The 26,448-nt window shown below is 33.3% G+C and overlaps 1 protein-coding gene across 2 annotated transcripts in view; it reads left to right on the top strand.

Annotated features, from left to right (window-relative positions):
- LOC143255804 (uncharacterized) overlaps positions 1 to 26,448 on the top strand; it is a 124,175-nt gene that overhangs the window by 35,885 nt on the left and 61,842 nt on the right. For both annotated transcript variants that reach the window (XM_076512049.1, XM_076512048.1), the window contains exons 11-14: positions 8,636 to 8,814; positions 14,498 to 14,599; positions 17,849 to 17,959; positions 23,614 to 23,829. In XM_076512049.1, the coding sequence (XP_076368164.1) occupies positions 8,636 to 8,814; positions 14,498 to 14,599; positions 17,849 to 17,959; positions 23,614 to 23,829 (608 nt within the window). The remainder of the gene's footprint in view (positions 1 to 8,635; positions 8,815 to 14,497; positions 14,600 to 17,848; positions 17,960 to 23,613; positions 23,830 to 26,448) is intronic.

Below are 26,448 nucleotides of genomic sequence, written 5' to 3'. Positions count from 1 at the left end.
TCATCAAGTTCTTCATCTAACCTTTTCTTTAGTCTGAAGTTTGGAGGTATTTCTGATTTGTTTGAAACAAGGTCACCATTCTTCACTTTCACAAGCTGTTTTCAATTCTACCCTCACCATTGTACTTCTACTTTATCCTTCATCCCCTTCCCTTTTATTTACCAACTTTCTCTTCTACCTGTCGTAAGACCATTTGAGCTTGTTAGTGACTCTTTCATTTTGTTGGGTCCTGTGGGTGTCAAGCTGTCATTGTCTGAGTTTCTGTGGTCACACTTTTCCATCAACACGAAAGTTTTTCTACTGTTTACCCATAGACTTTCTCTCCATTTTCCTTACCTCTTCTCCATTCAGCCTTCTTTTTGTTTCATTTTCTCCTTCCACTCCTATCTATGTTCAGTGTCTTTCAAGGCTGTGTTCCTCCTCACTTTCAATAGTTCCTCATTCCTAATCAATGTCTTATTCACTGAGGTTGTGTTTTACAACACATTCTCTGCTGTTATAATCCTTGTTCCATCTTTTTGTCTTTCTGTGAGCATTGTATTTTGTTGTTATTAGAATTTGTGTCTATTCCAGTTCTGGATATGAGGTTTTGTGTTTGGTGACCATGTTTTCATGAAGACTGCTTATCTTCAGTGAAATGCATTGTGGATTTCTTGGACCTCAGTGGTTCTTCTGTCCCTTCTTATATTTATATGGGTAGTTGGATTATTTCCTGTCACTATCAGTGTTCTATTACCTCTATCCAGTCTGAACCTACAGCTCTTCACCTATGCTTCCACATCTTGTAGGTTTCTACATCAGGCATATGGACCCAGGAAGAGCCCTCTCTCCATATCCATGTGCTTGAACTACTGGTACACTGTTTGGCATGTTATTTTCAGTTGTGATATACATATCTTCACTTGCATGGTAGTTTTCCTGATCTTCCGCTACTTTCTAATACACTGAAAAGAAAGTTTCTTGCTTGATATGTTAGCTTTTATACCTCATAAGTTCAAGCTGCTCATATGGCATGCATAGAACATGCAACAACCCTCCAACAACAACACTTTCTTAGAGAAGATAACTTCCTCTGTAGTACTTTACATGAACCTTACTTTTCTGATTGGCACAATACGAGTTGGGCATGTTGGGCTTGTTTTCAGTTTTCAATAACTGTTTTGTTCCGATATTTCAGACTTGGTTCATATTTGTTCTTTTTTTTGATAAGCTTGATTTGGTAATTCTTGCATTCTAGGGTGTTTTTGTCTTTATTTATAATTTTTACACAAATTATTGTGAATTATGAATGTGTAATTTGCCATAATTACCATCATGGCTCCTGAAGTTACTGGAGATACACAAATTCCTGTTAACCAGGCTTTTGAATCAATGTTATATGCCAGGAAGGTGCAAGCCTTAATTCATTGGGAGTTAACTTCTTACACTGGGCCTTGACCTTCTTTTCCACAACAGTCAAAGATTCTTAAAGATGATGAATATGTTAATGATGAGGATTATTTAGAAAGCATTTTTTCAGCTCCTCTTCTGCCACATGGCCACGTCCTGCACCTGTGGAGAAGCCTCCATATTCTACTCCTTTCCTCCAATTACTTATACAGATTAGTTACATTTTGAATGTTTCTGCTGTTTCCTATGATGCTTGTCATTCCCTATTGTGTGAGATCCCTAACCTGGATTATTAGTGTTCCTTTTTTACCTTACACTGAATTTCATGCATCATAGTTTTTATCATAACTAATTTTGAGGATTAGTATGCCAAAATTCACTCAATATTTCATCAAACACACTTTAACATTTCATCATTCTTCAAAACTTTATTTGGATTCCCAAAAATTAGATCTGCTGTTACCCTACTAAGGTTTTAATATTGACATTCTGTGTCATTTTAACAGGAACAAGATTTGTTACAGTTGCATTTTCTCTTCCTCTCTTCTCAATTCCAGTCATCATCTCTTCTTTCCTTGTCTCCAGTTCCTTTTCGTTCTTCAAGGTATCCTGTCTTAAACAATTGTGTATCTGATACAGTAAGATACCTTCTTGTAAAGGAAGCTATCAAGCTGGAGTTGCCTGTTCAGCTGGGTTTTTACTCTTGGCTTCTCATTGTTTCCAGTAAAACCAGGAATTGAAGCATTATTTACCTCTCTTGTTTAAAGTCTTTTTTAGGATTCTCCTTATTTCACCATGGAGTTGTTTCTGTTCCTTGGATCAATTGATTGTCTTCCCTTCTTCCCTTTGGAATGACCTTGCTGGTTGGTTGGACAGACAAAATATTACATTTGTTGTTTCTCAGTGATGTGGAGAAAACCCACTTGTAGAGAAAAAATATACGTAAAAAAATTTTCTCAACCCAAATGAGCCATTTTTACATATATATTTGGTATTTCTCTTCTTCCTTCTACTCATCTGGAACTGCATCCTTTACCAAACCTTTTTTTATGAGTTGGACTGCATATCTCAATACTCAGGATATTTCAAGGAGTTAATTGTTGGCACAGTCTGGATTTTGTGTTGGAGTGTTGGAGCTTTTAGTTGTGCATTGGGCTATGTCTAATTTCATCCAACTTCTGAGGGGAAAAGTGGTTCTGGGGCATTCTGACAAATCTACAGTAGTTTCATACATTACCAAACAAGAGGGTACCAAATCCAAGTCCCTTTATTTTGGGATTTTGGAACTTCTATTCTGGGTCCAGGACCACATGATACAGCTCTTGGTTTGCCATATTCCTGCTGCTTTGAAACTTGTTGTGGATCAGTTATTGCATCCACACAAGGTCATTCCCAGAGAGTGGCGCCTAGATCCTCAAGTTTTCTAGTGGCTATGCTCACATCTGGAAACCTACATACAGATGCATTTGCCACCAGTCTGAAAAACAAACTGTTGTCTTTCTGGCCTCCAGTTCCTCATCCTCAGGGTTTAGGGGTAGATGTCTTCAGTCAGAATGGAGGAATCTTCACATTTATGCCTTCCCACCTTTCAAAATCAGTCTCTCACGTCCACACTACTCTATGTTCATTTCTCTTTGTGGCACCATTTTGGCCAACTCAGCCTTGTTTACCTTTCCTGATGCTTCTACAGTTGTAATCACCTCTGCTCCTCCATCTTTCAACTCTTCCTCCTCTCTACTTTAGGTGCATCTTAATATTTTATTGCCTTGTTATAGAAGGAAAATCATGAGTGCAAAAGCACAGACGGTGCTAGTATGCAGAGAGGTTGTGTTGTCTTCCTACAAGTTGAGGACGTTTTCTACATAATAACATTATTCTGCAGTAGAGCAACTCACAAAGAATTTCATGAGTTTCAGTGGGAGTTGTATATAGGCTTGTAGCATGGAAATATCTAAAGAACATAGATTTCTATGTGAAGGGGTATGTATCAGGATTGTGAAATACAAATTCAGATAAGGAAAATGTTAAAATTTTAACAAAAGTTTATTGCAGCAGTTCACGATGTTAGAAAAACACATACTTTAAGAAAACAATTTAAAACAAAAATACGATACCTTATAATCAGAGCACTTTTGGAAAGATTGATCTTTCTCCTTCAGTCCACCTTTTAAAAGTGCTTAGGTCAAAGGGTATTGTATTTTTAGTGCACAGTTATAAACCTTACAGTAAATGTTCTTAAACTATTACTTAGTGTCAGAAGTAAGGTATTGCATCAAAATGCAATAAGAAAGCCAACATGCAAGAAAATGTACAGTATATTTATAAAACAAAAAAGGAAAGTGAATTAATAGGAATAATTAAAAAACAGACATTCCAAAATATTTAGTGAGTTACATGGCTATTGTTGAAAACTTGTAAATTCATTTATATTAGAATTTTTTTAGACTCTAGAACTATGAATACAGCTATGAAAAGAGAAAATTAAAAACTATTCACTTTTGAAGAGATCACTACAAATATGATGTGTGCCGAATTCCTCAGTAAATTGGATGCAAATTATGGATACTGGCAAATTGCACTTCACGAGTTAGCTATCCACCAAATTTAATACACCATTTGGAAGATACTGTTTTCTCCATGTGCAACCTATTCAGCACAAAAGTTTCCAATAAGAGAATGTCATAAAGTTTAAATTATCTTGGAAGTATTGTTATTGTCATTGACTATATAAAGCACAAGACTTTATAGAAGATAATATGAAACAAGAATAAGATTAAAACAATGTATTAAAATACTTCCATTCTGTTGCTAGCAGTAATAAATGGTATTAAAATACTTCCACTCTGTTGCTAGCAGTAATAAATGTAAACAAGTTGTTCACTTCTAAAGAAATCATAACATTGAAATTGGGAAAAAAAGATAAAGAAACTTTTGAAGGAATAAAAAACATTAACTGAAGAACCAGAACCAGTACTAAAGATTTTCCCTATTGATAAGCCAGTATTAATTGTACTTGTTGGGTTAAATATGGGAGTAAGAGCAGTAATTTATCAAGAAAAAACAACAACAAAAATATACATCAAGTGCAATAACTAAAAAAAGATATTTACAAATTGAAAAGGAACTTTTGATAGTTGGTGTTTACCATAGATTCATTTGACAAGTTTGCACATGACAAAAAAGTGACAATATAATTAGATGATAACCAAATAAAGTCAATTCTGAGAGAAAGATATTTGCTGCAACACCTGTAAGGTTACAAGGAATGATGCTTTATCTACAAAATATGACTTTGATTTAGTTTATAAACCTTCTAAGTACACAATTTCATATGTGCTGTCAAAAGCTTTTTTGAAAACAAAACAGAAAAGCAACATAGATGATGCATCTTCCTCTGATATGGTCATCAACAATATGTCAGGAGCTGAGGTAAACCTTGAAGATATCTGCACTGAAATGGAGAGAGATACGAGTTGTCTTTGTAAAATCCTAGAATGGCCCAACTCTGCAAAAAATGGCTTAGAAGAACATTGTAATTATTGAAATTATGGAAGCTAACTGTCTGAAGTGAATTATATCTAAACAGAAGAAAAATGTATTTACAATATGAATGCAAAGTGATGTGCTACAGAGACTTAATGATGGTCACATTAGAGTGGAAACAACTAAAGGTATATGTCCTATTCTGGTCCAAAGTTAATACTTACATATATAATTTATAGAGGATCTAATCAAGATGTGAAAAAAATGGAATTAAATAACAAATAACTAATGATTTCTTACAGCATTCAATCAAAATCATGGGAATTCATAGGAAACGAATTTTCTAAATGAAATAACACATTTTATATTATTATTTCTAAGAATTTGCAAGTGAAAGCAAAAGACAATATATTGTAATACATCAACCACACTACATCAACCATATATATTGTGGACTCGGCATTTTTCCCAGTACCAGAGCTCATCAGACTGGTTGAAATACAAGAAACAGAGTAAGGATCTAGGCACTACTTATGTCATAAACTTTCATGAACATGAACACGTGAACTAGTTTAAGTGTTAATATATAACTGAAAAAATATCAAGATTCTTTGAAGTATCTGTATAAGAAAAATTCAAATTTAAGTGAGCAGTTCATAAACATAAAATCCATCTTTGCAAAACTTGGCATACCTTGGAAAGCAACAAGTGACATTAACCCACAGATCTTATTAAAATAATTCAATTAATTTGCTTGTAAATGGAGATTCTGTTTTAAAAGTATTTACGATCAATTTAACAGTTTGGTTGCTTAAACTATGTTGGGACCTGGATATAGATTTTTCTGGACTATAGAAAAATACACTGAAAGAAACAAAAATATTTTTTGCACAACTACTAATGAACAGAAAACTGAGACTAATCATTCCAACAGAAAATAACTACAACTTACAAAAGCAACTAATAATAACAATGCACTAAGAAGCAGAAACAAATAGCTGGAACAACAGAAGAAAAAATCACAATCAGAGCACAAAACAACTTCAAAAACTTATCCAAGAGTCTTTTCATGTATCATCATAAGAGCAAATGAGCAACATATAACTGTTCAAAATAAAGCAAATATACCAAGACTGTGTATTAGAATCGAGGATGTAATTGACTACTATTATATTTCTGATAAATAAGAATCTTCATATGATTTTTGCAGTTTTATTCAGAGTTTTTTGCAGGTTCATTGTTGGTTCCAGTTTCATTTTATTTCTTTTTTATGCTATTTGAAAGCTTACACTTTTGGGATTAACATCCTTTAGATTATTAATATTATTATGCTTTGTTTTTATGTATGTTTTCTAAATCATTGTATTTTTATTGATATTGGGAAATAGTACAGAAGAATGTCATTGTCTTGGTTTATTTTTTGCTATTTTTTATTCCTATGATACTTATATTACGGTTACTGCTACTAGTAATAACTACTTTATTTTCATAATTAGTTTATCATTCATTGCTAGTGACATACAAACTATGTTCACAACTTTTAGTACCAATAAACTCATTGAATATTGTAACAACCAAACAGAAGTTACTATTATGCTTTCAGTGATTAACAATGCAATCTTTTGAAAAAGCCCATAACTTATGATTGATAATTTTATGTTGTTATAAATATTTTTGCATTATAGTCTTCTGTACAGGTAACAGTGGATATCATTACTAGTTGTCTTCATTTATTAAAAAATGTTTTCTAGTAATAGTTTGTTTTTTAGTTATTTTTACCTTATTTAGCTTACTATTAATTTTTAGGTGAGAAAATAATATATAGTAATTTATAAGTAATATGTATTTGTCATTGCATTTTAAATTTGGATTTTCTGTTTAAAATTATGTTTTAAATTCATAATTCCAATTCTGTGTTTAAAATACACCTGCCTGTTTTCATCCTTTAATTGTCAGAAAATATCTTAATTTTTTTTTTGCAACAGGTCTATGATTACAATTAATTTAATGCTTATATTATAAAGTAACATGATGTCCATTTCTATAGAAACTTTACTTTGGTTAGTTTGACTCAGGCTTTCACAAGTCTTAGTGCAAGGTTATTTTCATGTTAAGAATAAGAATGCTTTTTTCATTTTACAGTTTTCAGATTTAATTTACCTAACTTCTAGGATCTCCTAAATTAACATCAAAAGCTTATTTCACTGAACTTTATATTCAAAAATGTTACTAATTTCTCTGCACCACAAAAGCTGTTACCTCATGCCCTTTGCCATCTAATTTCCTGCACATTCCACAAGCCTTGAACAGAACTACCATTTCTACACATATCAGTGTGTGTTGCATCAGCTTATATAATAATTGTCATTAGACAATAGCCTTCCACCAATAGGAGGGCAGTACATTTCCATGAACAGTAATTGCCATAAGAACTAGCTTGTCAACATAGAATCATTATTTCCTTGGCACAGCTAATGTTCATACCCAGTGGTGATTTTTTTTTAATTTTGCAGGATTTGCATGGCAGTTTGTTCTTTTATTTTGAATTTTTTTTTCTTTGTATCACTCAGTTAGTTTTAGAGTCCTTTCTGTGTTGGACTATATGTACCTTTGTTTATTTATCCATCATATATGCATTAAAAAACAGTTTGTGGGTGGTGTTTTGACCATGAATTCTTCAAATCATGCTTATGCTACCTTCCAAAAACCTGACATTCCAATTGAGGACCATTCTCATACTGTTTCAATATCAACTGGAAGAATTTTGTCTGTTAATAATGTTACTGCCATTGTATGTACATCAGAGAGTTAGTACTATTCTGCCTCATTCATCTCTCATCTGGGATCTTTATCATTCTGTTTCTGTTATGCCTGCTTCATGTAATGATGATTTCAAACTGCTTTTTACTCTGTTTGCCTTTGCTTTTAGTTTTTCTTTTTGAGATGAGGAACATGTACCTCTCCTTTCTTCCTTTGCATCTCTGATTTCTGAGGTGTGTGGCATTCACTTACTTTCTCCTATAGATTTTGATGGTTGCTTTACTTCATGAGCATTAATCATCTATTTTTTTTCCCTTCTCTCCATACATTTCTATTAATGTTTATGTTTTTCTATCCCAGCAGTGCACTGATTCATGTCAGTCTCAACTTCCTTACTTTTGCAACTCTTTTTTTCTATAGTCTGTTGTCATGTTCATTATGTTGTGTTTTTTTTAACCTTAATCCATTGTTATATTCCTGTTAGGATGCTCTCCTATTTTCATATTTTGTTTCTTATTTATATGCATTCTACTTACTTCTTTCTTTACTATCTTGCAGCATTGTTTCTATCCTTTTACACTTTACATTCTTTAAGAAATTCTCCATTGCAACCCCAACAGTTTTTATGGAGTTATTTCTACTTGTTAAGCCACCTTGGCTTTGATATTTTCAGATGAAGTAAATAACAAATATTCAATTTTTATTGTACTTCATTACTTTAGGTACAAAAATGTAAGCTAATGGCTGTTATCAGTGACTATTATTCATTAAAATAAGTTTATTTACACTTATTAAAGGAAAGATGATTCACTTTCTTAGACACATTATTTTACACAGTGATGTAAAACTTTTAACTGTGTACAGTGATAAAAAGGTCATGTTTAAAAAAGCCTAATTATATCAGTGTTGTAACAAGATATGTAAAGATTTAACATTTACTTTAATATGGATTAATTTTTGTTACAATTTAAAGCAAAAGTAATGTTTTAATTTTACTTGATAGAAAAGATCCTGATTCTGGCGATATTGTGTTTGGAATACACATTTTCCTGAATAGTACTGAAACTTATAGAAGTAATTTGACAAAGGATGACATTTTAAAATACATAAAGTCACATACTACAACTGCCTTTAATACTTATGGAAAAAACTTAAACATCAGTGTGGAAGTAAATATTGTAGGTAAGTATATAGTATTCTGAGGAGTTTCATTAAAGTTTTGTAAAGAAATAATAAAATTACTAACCTTTGTTCTTTAAAAATCTGTATTGTGTAATTATCTGATCTCTTTAGTAACTATACATTCTAGGATCTAACATGTGAAAAGATTGGGTCATGATTTAGTACAAGTCAAATGAAAGGAACCAGTTTAGAAATACTACTGACTTCTCTACAAAACTGATAGCTATCACCTAACACAACAACTGAAATATTTTGTATGCATTTGGCAAAAAGATATATCAGGTAAATTGCTAAAAGAATCGTGTATTCACAGGCTATGATGATTATTACCTCCTCTGTAAGTTCTGTAAGTTGCTACCACTGTCTGTGGCTACTGCCATAGTTCATTGTATTGTGGATTCTTCAGTACCTTCCTTGCCTCGTTTCCCTCTTGCTACATTTGTGTTTGATCGTCTCTTTCTGAATCAGACCATGAGGACCAAACCTTTGATTGGCTGTTTCCACCTCCTTTAACATGTTGATGAGAATGTTCTTTCTCCGGATCTCTTTGTTCAATTGATTATTTAGGTTTGTTATTTCCTTTCCCTTTCTCCTATGTCTTTTGATTACTCCCTTTTATTACTATGTGACTTTTATGCTGAGGATTATTTGATTTTTCTTACTTCACCAAATATACATGCCCAGTTGTTTCGGACACTCAGCTCTCAATCATTGGGATGTAGGTTTGAATCCTCTTCACACTGAACATGCTCACCATTTCAACCATGGTGCATTATAATGTGACAGTAAGTCCCATTTTTCATTAATAAAAGTGTAACCCAAAAGTTGATGGTTGGTGGTGTTGATTAGCTGTATTTCTTCTAGTATATTAGTGCTAAGTTATGAATGGCTAGCACAGATAGTCCTTGTGAAGCTTTGCATGAAATTTATAATAATGAACCATACATGTTGACATGTCCCTGAATCAACTTCCACTCTAAGATGCTTCATTCTCCTTAATTTTAAAATCCCTTCAACATTATGTCCACTATTAATTTTTGTTTGCTTGGATTCCTAATCCTTAGAGTCCCTTGGAGAACTTATCCTTGTCTCCTGTAACACACACACACTGGTGCTCAGTTTTTCATCTTCACTTTTTGTTTTTTTTATCTATCTTCAGTATTACCTGTCATCTCTTGGTTTGCTATATGAAGCCTCATATTGGGATTCTGATCAGTTTTGGGAGGACGTATGGTCAGTCTTTATTAATATCTTGTTTGAGATTTCATCTTCTGCCTTGTCCCTTTGTTGGTGGGACTTTCTGTAATGTGATTCTTTTCTCTCTACTATTAATATTCTTCATTTTTACCTTTGTGACATCCATTTGGCTTCTTTTCTTCTCCACCAAGCCGTCAGAATTGTTTGTAGTGGAGAATCTGGCTAAGCCTGCCCAAAACAAGTCCTCCCTCTATTTTCGTTCATTCCTCATTTTTCAGACGGTCTACTTCCATTCTTTGACCTCATAAACCCTCCATATATCTTTCTCTTTTTCCATTTTTTGCTGTTTTTCATTTTCTTCTTTCCTGGTCATTGCATGTCTCATCAGTGACTCCCTTCCTTTGTACACAACTGACCCAAGCCTCTGTGGACATGTTTGTTGTTTGTTTATTTGGAGAATCTTGGACCCAGTTTGCAAAAAAACTCGAGTCCTTCAGAAGTTTAAATATTGCACTTCTCTTCTCTTCTGATCTCTCTTCCTCATTCTTCATTTTGTTTTCTTCCTCTTTCCAATCATTAGCGTCTTCTGTATCTTGAGGCAATTGTACTAGATCTTTCGTGGACAAGAGCCATTCAAAGAATCCTTTGGCTCTCTTAAAGGTGTTATTTTCATATTTTTGTAGCCCCAAAAAAGAATGGGACTGGTGTCCTGTTCTCAGCATTTTATAAGTTTTAGGAACTTCTTAATTTTTACATTTGTACTTTGAGAAATAATATTTAGGCATTTATTGTCATAATTGCTGTCATGACATAAAAGACTGTTTAGTGTAGATATTATTAAATTATTTATTTTGTAAGTGAATATTTAATGATTATTTAGTTTTGTTAATAACAAAAGAGCTAGAAGCAATATTTCAAAGTAATGTTATGACCAGTTTAGTTTTATAACTTGGTAAGAATCATACATTGTGTTTACAACTCGTTGATGTAGAGATTATAGACTGTTATATGAAAGTTATTGATGCAGAGGATGTATAGTAAGCAGATGATTAAGTAAAATTATGAAAATAGCATGAGATGAATTGGAAAAGTAAACAGAGAGACAAATACAGGGCAGACAAGAAATAAATTAAAGTCATGTAAAAGAGATGTTCAAACAGAGATAGAAGTTCTAAAATTAATATAAACCCAGTTGTTTTTATATATATGTACTGGAGTGAGAAAGTTGCTGTTGAAAGAGATAAAAGAAGACCAGTAGGAGAATATTACTATTACACTGTCACATGACCCATGTAACTCCCTCCATGTGACACTACTGAACTGTCACTTCAAAGTTTTGCAGAAAACATGAGTATGGAAAGTTAGTTGGAAGTGTGGGTAGAGGAAAATACTTATGGAAATACATTTGCCCTTAGGAAAATTATAACTTCTGATACAGTACCCTCTCTCTGTTTACAAGATTAGCTTGAATCTCACATTGAAATGGAGGAGGGATCAGTGCACAGGCATATGTAAAGTAATTGAGCTTGCCTGTGTGGACTTTGACAAAGTGTTTATTGGAAGTAGGCCTAAATATGAAAAGGAGCGTATGATTTTAGAAGTACAGGATACAACCACGGTAAGTTGATAAAACATAAGTGAAATACATTTGGATGGTTTGGTGAGAGTAATAGGGAAAAATAGTTTGACTTGTCAACTAAAATTCTAAAGCAACTGAATAGGCCTAAGTGGACTTTTGATAAAAAGAAGAAAACTACATGTGTTTATGATGTGCTTATAATCTGTACAATGTGAAGAATTTGTTGTAAATATGTTTAACTAGGTCTGAATATATATATCAGTGTGAAGATAAGTGAGTACAATTAATTTATTTTGTTCAAAGTTCCCACCACCAAGGCAGAGACACGTACTGTTGAAGAACCATAAGCCCAACAACAGCACAGTATATATACAGTTAAAAAGTATAAGTAAAAACCAGTAATTGACAACTGATGCACATAACCTATAATTTTATCAGTTGCATGTCCAATCCGTCGACCTCTCACCAACTGTGTGTGTCATCTCCTCTTTGGGATGCACCCTACAGCTTTTGCAGTACATATATCTACCACCATATTTTGCTCCAAATGAAAGCTAATATCCAATACGCTAAGATTTTTCTATTTCATGTTCTATTAATATTAAAATTATTCTGTAATAAGTAACCAAGGCACTATATATACGACGGATAAAGTCAGAATCTTATTAAAACTCTGTATGTGTGCTTGTTCTTTTGATCAAAATTGTAACCAGAAAACTACATAATTGAATGTATAAGTCTACCTTCATGAAATTTGACAAGCTTTTAATCAATTTTTTTAGTTTGTTGTCACAATAAATTCATATTTTGAATTAAATATTTTATTGAACATTTGTTTGTTAAATTACCTAGGTCTTATGAGTCCATTTAATTGCAAGATGATTTTCAGGTTAAGAATAAAAATAATGCTATTTATCTTTCAGTTTTCAAATATAATTTGCATAACATCCAGAACCTCCTAAATGAATAACAAAAGTGTTTTTTGGTAAAATTTTGTATTTTATTTATTTTTGTCTTTATCTTAACACACTACAAAGACTCAGTACATTTGACTGACCTTATAACCACCACTTAAAAGTAAAAAAATAAATCTAAATTATTCACTGGTTTCTTTCTAGAATGACTGCATATTGTAAATGACAGTTACAGTTACTTATTCTGAAATCTTCAATTTTCTAATATTTTTACAACTGGTTTTGTTTAGTTTTATTGTTTTTTAACTATATATAACTTTTAAACCAGCATAAAAAATAAATCACCTGACATAATTTTAAATGTAACTCTTTTACCTACCTTCATCAAGATGGTTAAATTATACGAATTAAAGCTCATATAATATAAAATCTTGAATTATTAACTCAGTTTTGTTGCCAAGTTTACTGATGTATAGTGATAATAAAAAATAGTTTAATCAAGTTTTAAATGTAACTACGTAAAACTTTATCAGATGTGCACTTTAGCCTACCTGTATCACAATGCTAAAATTACATGGGATAAAGTCACATATTGAAAATTAACATTCACGAATGTCCAATCATACTAAATATTATATTACACTACTTTAAAATGTATGTTTTCCTGTAATTAACCATATAAATTTACTTTCATATATTTCATTTTTTAAACTTTTATTTTGTAAAAATAACATAATTGCAGAAGAACTAGAGAAAAATGTGTGTGTGTGTTTTTCAGTAGTTTTTATCTCTTCATTGAATTTATAAACATTTCTATAGTTTCAATAACAGCCATTGTTACCCATTTCTGTACTTTTAAAGAATTAGTTTTAATTGGCACAAGTATCCTAAGGAACATTCAGCTCTGGTTTAGAAGTAACTGTTTTTTTCCTGGGCTAAATTCTCAAATAGGTTTTAGGTTTGAAACTACTGGAAAGTTTCTTAAACCCACCAATGATTTTACTATAGGAGAAAATATTTATTATTAACTGGCTTCAGTTTACACCTGGTAGGTTTCATGTGAAGAAAGTAGTAGAAAAAGCTGTGATATTGAGAATGACTTTTTGTATTATTATTTATGTAAGACTGTTGTTTTAGACTGTCAATTGTAATTTGTTCTCACCAATAACTTCCCTCTGTTTACTACAATTTTAATTTTAAAGAATAAAATTCTTTTTCATCTTTTGTCCACTGCTGGTACAGCCGTAAGTCTATGGATTTACATCGCTAAAATCAGAGATTCGATTCCCCTCGGTAGACTCAGCAGATAGCCCAATGTGGCTTTGCTATAAGAAAACACACACACCTTTTATGATACACAACTAAAAACGAGATATTCCACTTTTTTTTTAATAAAAGTTGGGAGAGTGCACAACTCAACATTTCATATACCTATTTTCAGGCCAGTAAATCTCTCTCAATTTGTTTGTCATCATTAGATTATCCTAAAAAGGTCCTTTGTTTACAATATACTTGGAAAGTGTAACAGTTAATCTTACAGAACTATTTTTCTTCTCTTTCAGCCACAACTGCTGTTGTCATTATTATATATAACATTTGTTATCTATACATGTAATTTTTTCTTGAAACCATCAATGAATTGTTTTTCTCCTTGAATAAATTCAGACAGTTCCTAACATACAATTTTTTTGGTGTTGTTGTAAAGCCTAATTTGAAATAAGGAACATATAAAGTATAATGTACCAAGTCTTACATCAGCTATATTACTCACAACTAATGTCTGCACTTTTTGTCTTTTTTGTGACTGGAAGGAATCAATAGATATCAACTAACTAGTAATCTTCTTCTGTTCTGTAAATCCCTATCAAAACACATATTTTATCAAAGTTGTTCTTATCAATAAATTTCAAATTAATTTGAGTACTAAATGTCAATTAATAAACTTGTGTAGATGTACTTAATGGGAATTCATATTGTGCAATTTCTCTTACAGATTTTTGCAATAAACAGGTGGAACTAGTAGAAAAGCAAAACATTACATGGAGTGAAACCCACCATACAAAATTTGCCGTTTCTCACCCTTACTGTTTGAATGGTAAGAATGTTATTTAGAATAAGAATTTTTCAGTTACTGTATGTGTCATATTCCAGTTGGCTTAATGAGACCTTGTATTATGTGAGAGGCCTCATCAATATAGGATATGGCAAATGCTGTGTAATAAATATATTACATCCTACTTTACTTTTACTTAAACGTTCTTAGAATTACTAATCTAGTTTTCTCCTGTTGAAGCTGTAGTTGCTTTATGTGGGAATAAGCTGATTCACCAATTTTTTTGTATGATGGTAAAGTTAATTCCAATGAAATTATGACACTAAAAAATGATACATTTGTGCTAAAAGTAAGAAAATTAATAAACGATATTGTGTTATTAACATTTAACCTTAAAAATCTGATTTGCAAATTACTTAAATAAAATTTATAATAATTACAGTTCAATTATTTAGTCTGGTTCATACCATGATAATCATTGTTCATCAAAATTGAAGATATAAATAACACCCAGACCACTACAATGTTTGTTGTATATCAGCATGTCTGAATAGCCATGGTTTGGGGTAAAAGATTTTGGGGCAGCACTGGATATGGCAGATTATTTATAGTTGGTCTATCATATTCTTTTCTTTCATTGTGTTGCTTTATTTTTTATTTATTTCATATAAGGTACCTCATTTACACATACATACATAGCTATTCTCTTTCAGTTCCTCCCTCTATTTCCAAAACATTTTTCACATGCCACAAGCCCTTCAGTCCCACTCGCCCTTCAGTTCATGTGATTCAACTGATTCTTGCATGCAAATTACCTTGTGATAAACCTCTACCAGTAGTAGTGCCACACATTCAGTAACTCCCTCAATGCTATTCTAAATAACTATCACTTCTCCTTTGGCAGTGTTTGTGTTCAGATGTTTAGTTTGTACTCTCTTAAAATGTATTTTTTCATATTTCTTTATCAATTTCTCTTACTAAGTTTATTATTTATTATACAATGGTGATATTTGTAACTTATTTTAAAATGGAATTATTTTATATTTCTATCCTGTTACAGAACTTTGTAGTTCATTACAAATATTTTGATACTTTTTTATTTATTTCTGCTAGCACAGTTGTGTTTGGTTATTCATTTTGAACATTAATTCCGAATTAAGGTACCTTTTCAGATGTTATATCTTCTATCACCACACTTACACAGGCTTCATGTGGCAGTCCTCATCTGGAGAATTATTGTCATTTGTCAGGAGATTGATCAAATGAGCTGACCTTTATTGGGCTTCCATTTGAAATACAGTCTGTTAACTTTGGAAGATAAAACAATGTACTGTTGTGGTTTTGGATTATTATCTGTAATTACTTGGGTTTAGTAACAAATTTAGTTAGATTAGCTAATACTCATAGTTAGAATCACGTTTGATAGTAGTGCTTAGTTGTATAGTTTGTCCTATAATGCTTTGTTAGGCTTAACATGGATCTTTTTTACTTTAGGATTGCGTGTAAATCATTTTAACAGTGTATCATAAAATTAGGTTAACTATGTACTTTTTTCTTGAAAACATCACATCTCTTACATATGTTTTTCTTAACACACATCTACTTAATTTTCCAACCTAACGTCTATTTCATTTTTGTTATTATTTATCTTTTGTACATCTTCATATTAATTTTATATATGTGAACCTCTGAAGCCCCAATAATGTACGTATTATGGTTAAGTTAGGGTTTTAAGTTAAGAACCTAGTAATATATTTTGTCCTGCACAGTTTGGATAGGTTTAACAAGTGTCTGTTATTTATGGTTTACCTGTAATACATCTTATGGGTTAATTAACACGTAGGTTAAATATTTTCATTTCTTTGACATATAACATCATATACATAGGTTTATTTTACTACACAATTATTAAAAATTTATATTATATCAATTATTTCATTTTTGTAACTCTTAATCATTTAGACTTCTTACAGTTAATTTAGTTTGTGAAAACCCCTGTGGGCTAGGGTTTACTTACCATCAGGCAGATTTTCTTTTTGATTCTGTGTACTGAGAATATCCATTGCCTGTTTTGGAGGCAGTTTCTGTTAATACTACCTATTTTATCCTTCATCTACTTTTTAAGCTTCATCTTATCCTGTAGAACGTCATACAGAAAATATCTTCTTTACACCTCCTTTCTTAGGCATTCCACCTATATCCAGGAATTTTTAGTAGGATAACTCTTGTTCCTTCCTTTCATGGTGGAGGATTTCACATCTTCAATTCTTTCCTTCCACACATAGCTTTTTCACTTTTGGGATCTTCTAGGGTGACACACTACCTTGTACCGCTTGTTTACCATCTATTTGTTATAGAGACCTACAATCGGCTCTTTTTCATAACCAGTCCATTTTTTTTTGGTGCAACTTTTGTGTGTTTAGCATTACGTGGAGGTATCTGTGATATTATATTCTTTTTTTTTTGTTGTTGCTCTTTTGTTTCACTCTGAGTCATTGTTACCTTTATTCTTGTTATATGTCCAGCACCTTCTGTCTTTTACCTGTTGTACATACAGGTTTTTCCATTTGTTGTGTATGCTCGATGCTGTTTGGAATTCTGGATCGATTGGTCCCATCACAGTTGGATGAACAGTTTCTCCATGACTGAGAATCTCTATGGTACATGTTCTTATTTTTCATTTCTTAGATGCTGTCTTAAATGATTTGGTACCAGTTTCATACCTTGCCTTTCACACTTGTTTTGTTTCTGTGTGTCTTTTGTCAGGTTGTCTGCATTTTATCCAACTTGTGAATTATGGGATAATTTACTGATGCCACTACTTGGACGTCTGACTTGGACGTTAACTCCCTTTCTAATGGGGAGTGGGGGAAACATAACATACCCTTTTGCTTCTTACATAAGCAGCTTGGGTGGCTGGATTTTCCAGTTGGATCAATTTTTCCTGTTATTTAACTAATAATCTTGGCTGTTTTGGGTGTGTCTTGTTATTTAGCTGCTAAGTTTTATAGAATAATCACTAGTATTAATTTTTGTATACCTTTTTTTAAATACTGTATTCGTTAAAACAAAATATTCAATTAAATGCTTAAGATTTTATTTTTGCTGCTAAGTTTTATCTAACAATTACTGGAATTAGTTCTTTTGACCGAATCTTTTATGGTTTATTGGGTAAGCACTATAAAACTCTGTCATAAGTAAAAGTCATATAGCTTAAAATTCCAGTAAGAAGTTACGATAATTATAAATTCTGTATCTTTTCATAATATTTTTTTTCCATTTATGTTGCAGAGTCATGGCAGCTTGTCATTCGTGCTTGTGAATCTAGCTTTGTTGATGGTTCCAGATGGTCTGACTTTAATTCTTCTCAGTGTGTCAGACTTCAACACTACATTAATGAGGGTATGTTTTGATAGTTATTATTCATATTTCCTGTTAAAAAGTGAAATTCAAAATTTTAACAAAGTATACACATCTAATAACTGATTTGCTTACCAAATTAAAGAATACACATAGCTCAGATAATCTTATGAGAGTTTATACACAATACATGAACAGTAAGTGTTACTTTTACAAGCAAAAAGTTGAAGTTATTTAGTAACTTAAGGTGGCAGTGTGTGTGAGGAGGTGTTATATTATTTTGAAGTATCAACAGTGTTGGATGAAATTATCATTCCAGCATATCTTATTTTGATTCAGACCATTAATTTTACAAATATAAGCTTGTGCTATATTACCATTAAAACCTGTAAACTTTGAATGTACTTTTTCATCTGAATATTTCTGCATTACAAACCTTTTTATAAACCTATACTAGTTTCTATTAAAGTATGCCTAGTGATAATGACAAGACATGGAGTAAACTAGAAGCAATGCACATTATTTACTCCAGACGTCGAATCTGGACATATTGCTATAAAATGATTTGACACATAGAACCACAAAGCTATTTTTATGAATTGTCAATATAAAGCAACACATGCTTTTACCCTTATTTATTTAATTCAGAGTAACTTATGATTACATAAATAAAATTAGTGGAAACTTGCATCCATGGAAATGTTGTAAGTTGTTACTTTAAAGAATCTTAAAGGATCTACATGTAGGTAATAAAATTAATTTACTCTGAAACTTTCATGGCTACATCTCAGATTTTTCAGTTTTCCCACTCGGTAGAATCACAAAAGTTTTGTCAATGCTCCCTCTTCCTTGATGATACATATATGAAGATTTTGTTTCTTATAATATAACTATGCATTTTGTAACTGATGTCAGTATTAATATTAATAATTATATTTTTATAAAATATACTCACAATTCTATGCATAAAAAAAGCAGAAGTGTTTTATTGGTATAAGAAATGTTACACATAAAATATGAAGCCCATAAGTTTCTTAAAGCTGAAAATAACAAATATATTGAAAATTCCTCTTCTAATTTAAAGTCTAAACATTTAGTTAGCATTTGACACTTCTTAAAGTTTATTGAAATCTAAAACTATGAAACATTTTAATATTTTTATGATATTTTAAGTAATATAAATTCATAATCACATCCTTTCTTCATTAATTATACTTGCATACTGATTAATATAATTTGAAATAAACCTTTTAAAAGTTCTGATTAGTACTTTTGATGAATATGTTAAATTTTGGTGATGAAGTATAAATCAAGCACACGTTATTTTCAATTACCATATGATGATGTTATTAACTTGATAAAACTACCAAGTAATCTCAAATTTTGTCATGAGTATAGATTTATTTTAAAATTTTAAAGTGTGTGCTCAATGTTCTGTGTCATAAATTAGACACTAACATATTTAGTACATGTGCTTATCTCATAATGTTTGTAACCCTTTTCATTTTGACATTTTTAAGGTTTCTTTATTCATACTTCAAAAATGTTTATGAGATTTGAAATGCCCTTCATTTCATGTTACTTAGCATGCATGAACTTTAAAGCTGTGATATTGGGAAATATAAAGGGCAATGCCACCTGAGTCATGCATTATAAGTTATTATGTACATTAAAAATGTGTTAGAAACATTGATACTACATATTTTAATTATGAAGAATATTTCAATATATGAATTCAAGACAATTGTGAGTTCTTTATGTAATCGATTTTTTTTCTCAATCCAGTTATGCGATTAGAAGTTGCAAACTTTACGTCTTTTATTCATTGAACTTATCTGTTGATCAAACTCCACCTTTAACTTGTATGAACGTTTGGTATGACTTGCAATAATTGTGAGATATAAAGTAAATTAATGTCCTTGGTATATCACTAGGGTTATAATTTAGTTAAAAAGAGATTGTTGTACTTGAGAGTAGAGTCTTTAACATGAGTTGGTTGGTTGATTTAGTGTTTTATGGCACAAAGCAGCTGGGCTATCTGCACCAAACGTCCGGTAAGAAGGTAAAAGTAAATGTAGTGAAATTCATAAAAGGAAATGAAGATAAAACAAAACAACAATTAAAAACATAAATGGCATAAAACCAATGTTGACATCCAGTCTACAATGTTAAAAGAGAAACTACAGTAAGAAAAGTCGTAAAGGACTTTCTGTAGCATAATGGTAATTATCATAACCCACCAGGAACACTAACAGGTAAGTACACGAACCACCATCAGTCACCTGAAGTTGGCCTTTCCAGTCCTGGTTCCAGGTTATGTGTCATTACAGCCAGTACCAAAAGGTAAAGTAATAAGTGTTAAAAGACATGTAGCAGAATTGTAATAATAACTCGCCCGGATGACAAACAGGTAGTTCAAACAGCAGCGTTAGTCACCTGAAGTTGGCCTTTCCAGTCCTGGTGTCGTGTTATTTAATGTTACGGCCATTTTCTAATTTCAAATTAAACTAGAGAGATTGTGACTCTTAAAAGGGAACCACAATAAAAATGTTTAATGAAGAAATATAAAACACTTAAATGACATTAAAAAGATTAATGGTCATTAAAAAACTAAAAACTTTATCAAGGTAGACAGTGTCACCGTCACCAATAACACTGTCTAATGTTATGGACAAACCTTGGGACAGAACATGTTTAAAATAGTGCCGTCGTTGAGAGTCATAACGATGGCAAGAAAGTAAAATGTGGCTTACAGTGATTTGAGTGTTACACAAACTACACACTGGTGCATCAGTTCCAGATAAAAGGAAACGATGAGTTAAAAAACTGTGACCAATGCGTAGTCTAATCAGAACAACTTCCTCCTTCCAATCCTTACGGAAGCATGACGGCCAAAGTCCAATATAGGGTTTTATGTGGAAAAGCTTATTTTCGCGTTGCTCACTGCCGGAGCCGAGCCTTGTATGGAATAGGCTCAGTGGTGATAGTGCCAGAGCAAATAGATTTAGCTGCTATGTCTGCAAGCTCGTTCCCGCGAATACTAACGTGGCCTGGTATCCAGAAAAACTGGATAGAAGTAGATATTAATGAGAAATGGGCCAGTCGGTTTTGAATATCAGGGAGAACAGGGTGTGAACCAACGTGAAGGATTCCAGGGCCAGTAGAGAACTAAGCGAGTCAGTATAAATAGTGCAGTTTGAGTACTGCTTAACTTCTATGTGATCCAGGGCAAGAGAAATGGCGTACAGTTCAGCTGGAGGCTATGGCCTCCAAGGGTGTGTTGAGTGACAAAGACAGGGTGGGCACATGCTGATCAACCAACAGTGCCAGGCTGTGTCCATCACACAACCTGTCATTTCTGTATAGAGAAAACTGCCGAAAGGTGACTGTATCGGCAGGTTTCAGAAATGTTTCTTGTAAGGAAAGACATACAGGATGGTGGGAAGCAATCAGTGTTTCGATGTCATCCAGATTAAAATGTAAACCTTGACCGTACCATTGTATCAAGGCAGCCATTTTTAATGACGTGTAGGCGAAGTAGCTGGAGAACCTTTCTGTTTACGACCACGTCTTTTTTCCTTACTGTCCTTATTCGGGGGAGGTTTATCGACCTCCATGGATCCTGCCCTGAGTCGACTGGGCAGGTCTTTCTTGTTGAAAGGGGATTCCAGTGACTGAGGACACGAATGAATGATTGTTTTGCATCTTGGGGTGGGAGAAAAAGTATCTGAAGAAATGCCTGTATATGGAACCAAAGGATGTGGATCTTAGGGTTTGTTGGAATGTATGGGAGGAACAGAGATGGGTGTGGAAGTTGATTCATCAACTTTTTTAACCATGGAGGTCAAAAGGCTTTTCAGTTGTTTTGAGAAAGATTCTCTTGGAGATACAGAGAGATCTGTCTGCACTCCCATTGTAGTTGTGGAACGAAGTGCAGCAGCATATGTCCAAGATGAAGTGGTGGACAGCAATTTCCGAGCCTCAGGATAACTAATGTTATGAGTCATTTCCAAATGCTGCACCTCTTTTTCCTCCAACCATTTAGGGCAAGAACGAAAGTAGGAAGGGTTAGAACCATTGCAGTTGACACAATGTGGGTCTGTGTCACACTCATAGGCATCGTGGTCTTTACCACCCCAACTAGCACATGTCAGGGAACCACGACATAACATCTATGAGTGGCCAAACCTCTGACATTAGAAACATCGGAGAGGGTTTGGAATGTACGGCCATACCCTGCAATTTAGATAACCTGACTTAATGATGGCAGGTGCACGTGGTGATGTAAATGTCAAAACGAGGACATTTGTCGGCAGTGTAACTCCATCTTTACGAGTGGAGATGCGCCTCACTGCAGAATCTCCATGAGTAGAGAAACCAGCGAGAATCTCTGACTCGGTGACGTTCTTCAAATTCCTCTCAAGAATAATTCCTCGTGATGAATTCAAGGTAGCTTGAGGGGTAACCTCAATAGGTACATCCCCAATTGCCTTTGAATTCAAGAGGAGTTCACTGTGTTGGGATGTAGATTGTTCAAATAATGTCTCCAGATCGAAGCTTCCTTACTGACTTTGGAGAGCTAGCAAGTCCCTCCAGTCCTTTCTGAATAAAAAAGGGGGACATCTGCCCCAAAGGTTTTTCTGAAACAGAATGTAGGATGAGAAAATGAGGTACAACTGGTGGTACAGACATTGAATATTGCTGATCAGAGTCTTCAAGACGTGGCCATTTACTTGTTGACTGTTTTTTCATTATTTTATTTAAATTTTTATTTGGAGGATCCGTAGGAAAAAAGAAAATTTCGGTGTCCACTGACCCCACCCACCATGGAGCCCTTCGAGAGGACTGAGAGGACGCACTACAATGTCAAGCAAGGATACTGCAGCAATGCCAGGGTTTCATGAGCACTATACACAAACACTAGCGTCAGACACAATGTCCACAACACCCGTTGAGAACTTCCAACACTGGTACTTGGTTGTCTCTAGCCGAAGTGGACTAGCCGATTCACCCAAAGGGGGCCCCCAAAGGCTGCTCGTCTACAGGAATTCAAGGCCAAAGTGGTGTGTTAGGGTTGGACCTCTCAACCACCACGATTCTCTCCTCCCCTTCACAGGTCGCCACATACGGCAAACACGTGGGTAGATGTTTAGATCCAAGAGGAAGTAACCTGAAAGAACAGAACCTTCCCTGGGAGGTACCCTCACCACGTACAGAAATCCACACTGAGGAGCTTTAACATGAGTGTTTTCCTTTTTATGCATTTTGTTATATAGTTGTTATATTTAACAAATTATTTGCTAATCAGAGTTTTCTAATAAAATTATACTTGTTCTGAATATAAGGAAGTTCAAACTCCAGTTTATTACATATTAATGAAGATTACAACACTAACATCAATGTGGCTGGTAATTCTGTAAAAAAGCTTTTCTTGAAAAACCATATGTAACTCATGAAAAACAATATTTTTATTAAACTGCTTAATATTCTATCTACTTTACAAAAGGGTGTTCTGAAGGCATTTCTTCCTGATATTTCAAGTAAATCTTAAATTCCTCTAGTATGTGGTGTGTCACGTTAGCCATATTCTGATAAAACGACTTGATTTTAATGGTTGTCTTGAGCACCATGATACAGAGAAATAGGGACATCTTATATGTTAGTTACCTCCACTAATTTTCATCTTACTCATTTAGAAATTAATGACCCACCGTGCAGACCAGGATACATGTACAAGAATATCTCTGGTTCACTTTGGTGTATGAGAGAAGTTCAAGATGCACTTACTTGGAGTGAAGCCCAAAGTGAATGTCAAAAAGATTTTGCATATCTTCTGACTCCTGATATCTTAGATCCTTTACTTCAGTTGTCAGACCAGAAGCAAAAAATTTATGAACTAAAAAAAGTGTTTGGTAAGTGGTAATTTCTTTTTATTCAAGTTGTTAATAAAATGTGCAAATCTGTTGTACACAAGTAGTCAGATGTGTTACAAAAATAGTTGTACTAAAGATATATTTCCAAATTGATATTGTCAGTCTGACTTACTCTGACAAGTCAGTAGTTCAAGGTGATGTTCATGTGAAGAATAAACACACTTTTGTCCATCATAGAGTCTGCATATTGCATTTATGTAACTTTTGGAACCTACAAAATGCATATTTACAGTTGTTTTTTTTTGTATCCCTGCATACTTTTTATGGTTAAATGACAACAAAAAACAAATTTTGTATTCAAAATAAACTAAAAAATTTTGCATTTAGACATATAAATTTAGTCTTATCACTTATCCACGTTTTTCTTCTTCTTTCTTATGGAACAAACATTCATTCAAGTACTGTTTCTGGTGTTTACTTTCCTCCACCATGAACTGAGACTAATTGTATAGTAGAAGGTAAAATAAATGATTGATGATAGTAATATCAAATAAATAATACCATGTTGAATGGCACTTTGTAAAAAGGCATGGCATGCATATAGAACTGATATACTGAATTTCTGCAAATTGTGTTTTTAGGAATGAAATGAATAAAATTAAAGCTATAAAAAGATATATGTGAATTCAGTTTCTGAGGTTTCAGAATATTATGATATTTTTTCCTGTTTTTTGATGGACTTTAGTCTACCTTCTGGCTGCATTAGAGCTGGCCTCTGGACTTGTTATACAATGTTGTCTATTTGTAGGTATATATACATATATGTATTATAACTATAGATTTGTAAGCCATAAACAAAACACATTAAAATTAAACAAAATATGCTGCATATTATTTAAAAAAAATACTAGGGTACAATCAGCAATGTGGGATTATAATATGTAACCTAGGTTTTGGAGGGGACTGAGTAAGTGGGACCCTCATTGCTGTGGGGATACACTGTCTATCAGTCTTATTTTTATGGCTTAAAAACCTATGGTTATAATATAATTAATCAGAGGTTGGGAGTTGCTGTTTTTAATGCAGTCATTCCTTATGATTTTGTTTACTTATTTAACTTCATTTAAATGTAATTATTTAATTTCACTATATATACAGGGTGTCCCAAAATAATGTTTACACTCTTTGAATCATTATAACTTGCCTTGTTTATTGATTTTAACAATGAAACAAGATACATATGATAGCCAAAGGATTTATTTAAAGATTTAATACCGAAATAATGAGAACAAAAAATACCAAATAAAATTCTTCCCAAGGAAAACTCTCCTTGGTTGAAATTGTAAAATGTCACAATTTACTTGCTTCACTTCAGGTGTTCAAACTGAAATCCGTTCTGCTCCAGACACATCTCATAACGGGAAGAAATGGAAGTGCACACATCAAACACCATCTCATCTGGTATTAAAACACATTGTTCTTCAATTGCAACTCTTAATTCGTCAATTGTTGCCCTTTTTGTGCTGTAAACTTTGTCTTTCAGAAACCCCCACAAAAAGAAATCCATGGGTGTCAAATCTGGTGATCTAGCAGGAAATTCTACACTTCCTCTTCGTCCAATCCATCTGGCTGGCATAGATGCATCCAGATAAGTTCTCACGTCGCGATGGAAGTGGGGAGGAGCGCCATCCTGCTGGAAGAAACACTCTTCTCCAAATTGTTCTTGGATGCGTGGCATGGCAAACTCTTGTAGCATGTTGGGATAATTCAATCCTGTTACATGTCTTGGAAAAAGAATGGTCCGATGAGTCCCCTAGCGGACAGACCACACCACACAGTCACTTCAGGCAAATTCAAGTGATGTTCCTCTGTAACATGTGGGTTTTCTGTTGCCCAGTAGGTGCAGTTGTGTCGATTTATTGAGCCATTCAGCTTCAACGTTGCTTCGTCACTCCAAATAATTTTGAGTGGAACTTCATCATCGACTGCACATCTAGCAAAATACCATTCACAGAACTCAACCCTTCGATCAGGGTCATCTTCAATCAGAGCGTGAACAAGCGATGGGATGAAACTTTTAAATTGGGAACGCTTCAAAATGCGATGAATGCTGGATTTAGGGATACCTGTTTCACGAGACAGTTGGCACACTGATTTTCTTGGAGAATTCAGAACAATATCAATGACCTCTTGCTCTCTTGTTAGGCTTGTTGATGATTTTTCCGACCGGAGCGACCCTTTCTCATATGGTGGAGAGTTCCGTGTTCATCAAACTTGGCGATGATGCGTGAAATGCTGGGGCGAGATGGCACATCCATATGGAACTTTCTAGTAAAATGTCTTTGCACTTCAGCTTTGTTTTCGACTTTCCAAAAAGTTTTGAGAATGAATATTTTGTGCTCGATTGTAAGCTGATTATCCACCATCCTTGGACACAAGTCAAATATGAAACAAAAGAAACAGTTTATTAGCTATACACAGTCAAAGAGTGTAAACGTTATTTTGGGACACCCTGTATATGTATAATATATATATATAACACCTGTGGAAGCTGTTGATGCACTCAAAGCTGTTTTTGTGTTGGCTGAAATTTATTTATATTTGATATATTTTAAACTTGGAGTGATATTTGTTGAAATCTAATATTTGTCTTATTTT

The sequence above is a fragment of the Tachypleus tridentatus genome, chromosome 7 (genome assembly GCF_004210375.1).
Source record: "Tachypleus tridentatus isolate NWPU-2018 chromosome 7, ASM421037v1, whole genome shotgun sequence".
Taxonomy (NCBI): Eukaryota; Metazoa; Arthropoda; class Merostomata; order Xiphosura; family Limulidae; genus Tachypleus; species Tachypleus tridentatus.
Note: the sequence above shows the minus strand (reverse complement) of the source record. Positions and strands in the feature narration are given on the sequence as shown.